We start from the raw sequence: 8809 nt of genomic DNA, 5'->3' as shown, positions 1-8809 counted from the left end.
TCATGGGTGTGATTGGAGTGGTGGACTGCTAGGTGCCATGGGTGTGATTGGAATGGTGGACTGCTGGGTGCCATTGGTGTGATTGGAATGGTGGACTGCTGGGTGCCATTGGTGTGATTGGAGTGGTGGACTGCTGGGTGTCATGGGTGTGATTGGAATGGTGGACTGTTGGGTGCCATTGGTGTGATTGGAGTGGTGGACTGCTAGGTGCCATGGGTGTGATTGGAGTGGTGGACTGTTGGGTGCCATTGGTGTGATTGGAGTGGTGGACTGCTGGATGCCATGGGTGTGATTGGAATGGTGGACTGCTGGGTGCCATGGGTGTGATTGGAGTGGTGGACTGCTGGGTGTCATGGGTGTGATTGGAGTGGTGGACTGTTGGGTGCCATTGGTGTGATTGGAGTGGTGGACTGCTAGGTGCCATGGGTGTGATTGGAGTGGTGGACTGTTGGGTGCCATTGGTGTGATTGGAGTGGTGGACTGCTGGGTGCCATGGGTGTGATTGGAGTGGTGGACTGTTGGGTGCCATTGGTGTGATTGGAGTGGTGGACTGCTAGGTGCCATGGGTGTGATTGTAGTGGTGGACTGCTGGGTGCCATGGGTGTGATTGGAGTGGTGGAGTACTGGGTGCCATGGGTGTGATTGGAATGGTGGACTACTGGATGCCATGGGTGTGATTGTAGTGGTGGACTGCTAGGTGCTATGGGTGTGATTGGAGTGGTGGACTGCTGGGTGTCATGGGTGTGATTGGAGTGGTGGACTGTTGGGTGTGATTGGAATGGTGGACTGCTGGGTGTGATTGGAATGGTGGACTACTGGGTGCCATGGGTGTGATTGTAGTGGTGGACTGCTGGGTGTCATGGGTGTGATTGGAGTGGTGGACTGCTGGGTGTGATTGGAATGGTGGACTACTGGGTGCCATGGGTGTGATTGTAGTGGTGGACTGCTGGGTGTCATGGGTGTGATTGGAGTGGTGGACTGCTGGGTGTCATGGGTGTGATTGTAGTGGTGGACTGCTGGATGTCATAGGTGTGATTGTAGTGGTGGACTGCTGGGCGCCATGGGTGTAATTGTAGTGGTGGACTGCTGGATGTCATGGGTGTGATTGTAGTGGTGGACTGCTGGGCGCCATGGGTGTAATTGGAGTGGTGGACTGCTGGGTGACATGGGTGTGATTGTAGTGGTGGACTGCTGGGCGCCATGGGTGTGATTGTAGTGGTGGACTGCTGGGCGCCATGGGTGTGATTGGAGTGGTGGACTGCTGGGTGTCATGGGTGTGATTGTAGTGGTGGACTGCTGGGCGCCATGGGTGTAATTGGAGTGGTGGACTGCTGGGTGACATGGGTGTGATTGGAGTGGTGGACTGCTGGGTGTCATGGGTGTGATTGGATTGGTGGACTGCTGGGTGACATGGGTGTGATTGGATTGGTGGACTGCTGGGCGCCATGGGTGTAATTGGAGTGGTGGACTGCCGGGTGACATGGGTGTGATTGGAGTGGTGGACTGCTGGTGTGATTGGAGTGGTGGACTGCTGGGTGACATGGGTGTGATTGTAGTGGTGAACTGCTGGGTGTCATGGGTGTGATTGGATTGGTGGACTGCTGGGTGACATGGGTGTGATTGGAGTGGTGGACTGCCGGGTGACATGGGTGTGATTGGAGTGGTGGACTGCTGGTGTGATTGGAGTGGTGGACTGCTGGGTGACATGGGTGTGATTGTAGTGGTGAACTGCTGGATGCCATGGGTGTGATTGGAGTGGTGGACTGCTGGGTGTCATGGTGTGATTGGAGTGGTGGACTGCTGGGTGACATGGGTGTGATTGGAGTTGTGGACTGTTGGTGTGATTGGAGTGGTGGACTGTTGGGTGCCATTGGTGTGATTGTTGTGGTGAACTGCAAGGTGCCATGGGTGTGATTGGAGTGGTGGACTGCTGGTTGTCATGGGTGTGATTGGAGTGGTGGACTGCTGGTTGTCATGGGTGTGATTGGAGTGGTGGACTGCTAGGTGCCATTGGTGTGATTGGAGTGGTAGACTGCTGGGTGTCATGGGTGTGATTGGAGTGATGGACTGCTGGGCGCCATGGGTGTGATTGTAGTGGTGGACTGCTGGGTGTCATGGGTGTGATTGGAGTGGTGGACTGTTGGTGTGATTGGAGTGGTGGACTGCTGGGCACCATGGGTGTGATTGTAGTGGTGAACTGCAAGGTGCCATGGGTTTAATTGGAGTGGTGGACTGCTGGGTGTCATGGGTGTGATTGTAGTGGTGGACTGCTGGGTGTCATGGGTGTGATTGGAATGATGGACTGCTGGGTGTCATGGGTGTGATTGGAGTGGTGGACTGCTGTGTGCCATGGGTGTGATTGGAATGATGGACTGCTGGGTGTCATTGGTGTGATTGGAGTGGTGGACTGCTGGATGCCATGGGTGTGATTGGAGTGGTGGACTGTTGGGTTTCATGGGTGTGATTGTAGTGGTGAACTGCAAGGTGCCATGGGTGTAATTGTAGTGGTGGACTGCTGGGTGCCATGGGTGTGATTGGAGTGGTAGACTGCTGGGTGTCATGGTGTGATTGGAGTGGTGGACTGCTGGTGTGATTGGAGTGGTGCAGTGCTGGGTGCCATGGGTGTGATTGTAGTGGTGGACTGCTGGGTGCCATGGGTTTTAGTTTGAGTGGTGGACTGCTGGGTGCCATGGGTGTGATTGGAGTGGTGGACTGTTGGGTGACATGGGTGTTATTGGAGTGGTGGACTGTTGGGTCCCATAGGTTTGGTCGGAGTGGACTGTTGGGTCCCATGGGTGTGATTGGAGTGGTGGACTGCTGGGCGCCATGGGTGTGATTGTAGTGGTGGACTGCTGGGTGTCATGGGTGTGATTGGAGTGGTGGACTGTTGGGTGCCATGGGTGTGATTGTAGTGGTGGACTGCTGGGCGCCATGGGTGTAATTGGAGTGGTGGACTGTTGGGTGTCATGGGTGTGATTGGAGTGGTGGACTGCTGGATGTCATGGGTGTGATTGTAGTGGTTGACTGCTGGGTGTCATGGGTGTGATTGGAGTGGTTGACTGCTGGGTGTCATGGGTGTGATTGTAGTGGTTGACTGCTGGGTGTCATGGATGTGATTGGAGTGGTGGACTGCTGGGTGACATGGGTGTGATTGGAGTGGTGGACTGCTGGGTGTCATGGGTGTAATTGGAGTGGTGGACTGCTGGGTGTCATGGTTGTGATTGGAGTGGTAGGCTGCTGGGTGTCATGGGTGTGATTGGAGTGGTGGACTGCTGGGTGTCGTGGGTGTGATTGGAGTGGTGGACTGCTGGGTGCCATGGTTGTGATTGGAGTGGTAGGCTGCTGGGTGTCATGGGTGTGATTGGAGTGGTGGACTGCTGGTGTGATTGGAGTGGTGGAATGCTGGGTGCCATGGGTGTGATTGGAGTGGTGGACTGTTGGGTGCCATGGGTTTGGTCGGAGTGGACTGTTGGGTTCCATGGGTGTGATTGGAGTGGTGGACTGCTGGGTACCATGGGTGTGATTGGAATGGTGGACTGCTGGGTACCATGGGTGCGATTAGAATGGTTGACTGCTGGGTGCCATGGGTGTGATTGGAATGGTGGAATGCTGGGTGCCATGGGTGTGATTGGAGTGGTGGACTGTTTGGTGCCATGGGTTTGGTCGGAGTGGACTGTTGGGTGCCATGGGTGTGATTGGAATGGTGGACTGCTGGGTACCATGGGTTTGGTCGGAGTGGACTGCTGGGTACCATGGGTGTGATTGGAGTGGTGGACTGTTTGGTGCCATGGGTTTGGTCGGAGTGGACTGTTGGGTCCCATGGGTGTGATTGGAGTGGTGGACTGCTGGGTACCATGGGTTTGGTCGGAGTGGACTGCTGGGTACCATGGGTGTGATTGGAGTGGTGGACTGCTGGGTACCATGGGTTTGGTCGGAGTGGACTGTTGGGTCCCATGGGTGTGATTGGAGTGGTGGACTGCTGGGTACCATGGGTTTGGTCGGAGTGGACTACTGGGTACCATGGGTTTGGTCGGAGTGGACTGTTGGGTCCCATGGGTGTGATTGGAGTGGTGGACTGCTGGGTACCATGGGTTTGGTCGGAGTGGACTACTGGGTACCATGGGTTTGGTCGGAGTGGACTGTTGGGTCCCATGGGTGTGATTGGAGTGGTGGACTACTGGGTACCATGGGTGTGATTGGAGTGGTGGACTACTGGGTCCCATGGGTGTGATTGGAGTGGTGGACTACTGGGTACCATGGGTGTGATTGGAGTGGTGGACTGTTTGGTGCCATGGGTTTGGTCGGAGTGGACTGTTGGGTACCATGGGTGTGATTGGAGTGGTGGACTACTGGGTACCATGGGTGTGATTGGAGTGGTGGACTACTGGGTACCATGGGTGTGATTGGAGTAGTGGACTACTGGGTACCATGGGTGTGATCCCCAGGGAAGCACACTTGCCTTCCAATTGTTCCCTAATCAAGGCTTTGAGCAGAAGCAGAGAATGCAGAGTAACCAAGGATACAGAAACATTTAAATGTATGAATTAAATAATGATATCTCCAAGATGTTGCTATGGCAACGTCTGTTATATTTATATCTTCATCTAAATCTACAATTAGTCAAAGTGGATATGCTTTACTGAACAGATCAGTCATATCAGCATTGTATTGATTTTCTGTTTCAAAGTTGAACAGCTGGTATAGCTATCTGACATGTACAATAACAACTTACATATACATGTATATCTATTCCAACTTAAATAGATGGTAGTGACAAAAGCATGACAAGTGAAATGTCCTTGACAAATCTATGATGCCAACTTGTTTTTGGTAATGTAAAAATAATATGAGTTACAAAATGCTTCTTGAGAAAAAACAGCTGAACATGTAGAAGCAAAGGTATATAATCCCATTGAAGTTGTGTGTATAAGGATGGTTATTTGTCAAATAACTAAAATATTGATGTAGAGTTTGGTAGTTATTATTTTCTATAGTACTAAATGATGTTTCCCTGAGACATTTTATATTCATCAGATGAATAAGATTCAACAATACACACTGATAGGTGTAAACTATATATTTACACAATACACACTGATAGGTGTAAACTATATATTTACACAATACACACTGATAGGTGTAAACTATATATTTACACAATACACACTGATAGGTGTAAACTATATATTTACACAATACATGTGTCACACTGATATATGTAAACTATATATTTACACAATACACACTGATAGGTGTAAACTATATATTTACACAATACACACTGATAGGTGTTAACTATATATTTACACAATACACACTGAAAGGTGTTAACTATATATTTACACAATACACACTGATATGTGTAAACTATATATTTACACAATACACACTGATAGGTGTTAACTATATATTTACACAATACACACTGAAAGGTATTCACTATATATTTACACAATACACACTGATATGTGTAAACAATATATTTACACAATACACATTGATAGGTGTTAACTATGTATTTACACAATACACACTGAAAGGTATTAACTATATATTTACACAATACACACTGATAGGTGTAAACTATATATTTACACAATACACACTGAAAGGTATTAACTATATATTTACACAATACACACTGATATGTGTAAACAATATATTTACACAATACACAGTGATAGGTGTAAACCATATATTTACACAATACACACTGATAGGTGTAAACTATATATTTACACAATACACACTGATATGTGTAAACTATATAGTTACACAATACACACTGATAGGTGTAAACTATATATTTACACAATACACACTGATAGGTGTAAACTATATATTTACACAATACACACTGATAGGTGTAAACTATATATTTACACACTACACACAATTAAGTGTAAACTATATTTTTAAATACAATACACACTGACAAGTGTAAACTATATACTTCAATACAATGCATACTGACAAGTGTAAACTATATATTTACACAATACACACTGAAAGGTGTAAAGTATATATTTACACACTACACACAATTAAGTGTAAACTATATTTTTAAATACAATACACACTGACAAGTGTAAACTATATACTTCAATACAATGCATACTGACAAGTGTAAACTATATATTTACACAATACACACTGAAAGGTGTAAAGTATATATTTACACAATACACACTGATAGGTGTAAACTATATATTTACACAATACACACTGATAGGTGTAAACTATATATTTACACAATACACACTGATAAGTGTAAACTATATATTTACACAATACACACTGATAGGTGTAAACTATATATTTACACAAAACACACTGAAAGGTGTTAACTATATATTTACACAATGCACACTGATAGGTGTAAACTATATATTTACACAATGCACACTGATAGGTGTAAACTATATATTTACACAATACACACTGAAAGGTGTAAACTATATATTTACAAAATACACACTGAGAGGTGTTAACTATATATTTACACAATACACACTGAAAGGTGTAAAGTATATATGTACACAATACACACTGAAAGGTGTAAAGTATATATTTACAAAATACACACTGAGAGGTGTTAACTATATATTTACACAATACACACTGAAAGGTGTAAAGTATATATTTACACAATACACACTGAGAGGTGTTAACTATATATTTACACAATACACACTGAAAGGTGTAAACTATATATTTACACAATACACACTGATAGGTGTAAACTATATATTTACACAATACATACTGACAAGTGTAAACTATATATTTACACACTACACACTGAGAGGTGTAAACTATATATTTACACAATACACACTGATAGGTGTAAACTATATATTTACACAATACACACTGATAGGTGTAAACTATATATTTACACAATACATACTGACAAGTGTAAACTATATATTTACACAATACACACTGAGAGGTGTTAACTATATATTTACACAATACACACTGAAAGGTGTAAACTATATATTTACACAATACACACTGATAGGTGTAAACTATATATTTGCAAAATACACACTGAGAGGTGTTAACTATATAAATTTACACAATACACACTGAAAGGTGTAAAGTATATATTTACACAATACACACTGATAGGTGTAAACTATATATTTACACAATACACACTGATAGGTGTAAACTATATATTTACACAATACACACTGATAGGTGTAAACTATATATTTACACAATACACACTGAGAGGTGTAAACTATATATTTACACAAAACACACTGATAGGTGTAAACTATATATTTACACAATGCACACTGATAGGTGTAAACTATATATTTACAAAATACACACTGAGAGGTGTTAACTATATATTTACACAATACACACTGATAGGTGTAAACTATATATTTACACAATGCACACTGATAGGTGTAAACTATATATTTACACAATACACACTGATAGGTGTAAACTATATATTTACAAAATACACACTGAGAGGTGTTAACTATATATTTACACAATACACACTGAAAGGTGTAAAGTATATATTTACACAATACACACTGATAGGTGTAAACTATATATTTACACAATACACACTGATAGGTGTAAACTATATATTTACACAATACACACTGATAGGTGTAAACTATATATTTACACAATACACACTGATAGGTGTAAACTATATATTTACACAATACATACTGACAAGTGTAAACTATATATTTACACACTACACACTGAGAGGTGTTAACTATATATTTACACAATACACACTGACAAGTGTAAACTATATATTTACACAACACAGGCTGATAGGTGTAAACTATATATTTACACAATACACACTGAGAGGTGTAAACTATATATTTACACAATACACACTGAAAGGTGTAAAGTATATATTTACACAATTCACATTGAAGGTACATATTTACACAATTCACATTGATAGATGTAAGGTATATATTTACACAATTCACATTGATAGATGTAAACTATATATTCACACAATTCACATTTATAGATAAAAAGTATATATTTACTCAACACAGGCTGATAGGTGTAAAATATATATTTACACTATACACATTGATAGGTGTATGATATATACTGAAATGTATGTCGAGATTCTTTGACCTTTCACCTGCTGTCATGGACCAATCAGTTATATTTTGTTTGAGTGTACCAATGATGCTGCGTCAGACAGTTGACATTTAAATCCACAATTGACAGTAGTAGATGACAGTTAGGAAATTTGTGCCTAGATTTGTTTCTATAACAAATAAAAATTATTGAAGTGTGTTGGCACACAAACATTAGATAAATGCTGGTACATATATCTGACATTTATTGGAAGTAGAGATATGAACATTTGGATGAAAAGGTCATTTACATTGTCACTCCAGAACGATCTAGTGGGGCTCCCTCCCAGTCTCTGATGAAGGTCTGAGGTGGGTAGTTTGATCTCTACAATGATTTGTGTTTCCCATTAAACTGGGATAACTGACCATGGTGTGCCCTGTTGTGGTTGTGGCCTTTCACCTTAGGCAAAACACTTTAAGTCAGCTACTCTGGATGGCATGAGGCGTGCAGCCCGAATGTTGTTTAGTGACAGGTATTCACCAGCTACTACAAGCTAGGACAGCTGCCTCAAAATGACCCTGGCTATTTACAGGATGATAAACTCATAAAACAAAGAGAGCATATCGATTCAATACTTTATTGCAGTAGGTTAGAGTTGAATCACTTAAAGCATCTATTGTAAATACATGTTCACATAAGAGGAAGCAACTCTGCTTGTTTCACA

At 42.9% G+C, this 8809-nt stretch overlaps 3 protein-coding genes across 3 annotated transcripts; all 3 read right to left on the bottom strand.

Moving 5' to 3' along the window:
* LOC117344665 (serine/threonine-protein kinase pakB-like) lies at positions 1-669 on the bottom strand. Its single transcript, XM_033907491.1, has one exon. It carries the CDS (start codon positions 667-669, stop codon positions 1-3), a length of 669 nt encoding a protein of 222 aa, XP_033763382.1.
* Positions 670-1023: 354 nt separating this feature from the next.
* Positions 1024-1707, bottom strand: LOC117344664 (proline-rich receptor-like protein kinase PERK12). The gene has a single exon (XM_033907490.1). The coding sequence runs from the start codon at positions 1705-1707 to the stop codon at positions 1024-1026; it is 684 nt and encodes a 227-aa protein (XP_033763381.1).
* A 1502-nt stretch (positions 1708-3209) lies between these two features.
* Positions 3210-4223, bottom strand: LOC117344663 (sporozoite surface protein 2-like). The gene has a single exon (XM_033907489.1). The coding sequence runs from the start codon at positions 4221-4223 to the stop codon at positions 3210-3212; it is 1014 nt and encodes a 337-aa protein (XP_033763380.1).
* Between the last annotated feature and the right edge of the window lie 4586 nt (positions 4224-8809).

The sequence above is a fragment of the Pecten maximus genome, chromosome 16 (genome assembly GCF_902652985.1).
Source record: "Pecten maximus chromosome 16, xPecMax1.1, whole genome shotgun sequence".
NCBI lineage: Eukaryota > Metazoa > Mollusca > Bivalvia > Pectinida > Pectinidae > Pecten > Pecten maximus.
The sequence above is the reverse complement of the archived record's forward strand: the minus strand, read 5'-3'. Positions and strand labels throughout refer to the sequence as shown.

Excerpts from the sequence above, each read along its gene's own strand:
- LOC117344665 (XM_033907491.1), bottom strand. The coding sequence starts at position 669 with ATGGCATCCAGTAGTCCACCATTCCAATCACACCCATGGCACCCAGTA.
- LOC117344664 (XM_033907490.1), bottom strand. The coding sequence starts at position 1,707 with ATGTCACCCAGCAGTCCACCACTCCAATCACACCAGCAGTCCACCACT.
- LOC117344663 (XM_033907489.1), bottom strand. The coding sequence starts at position 4,223 with ATGGGACCCAGTAGTCCACCACTCCAATCACACCCATGGTACCCAGTA.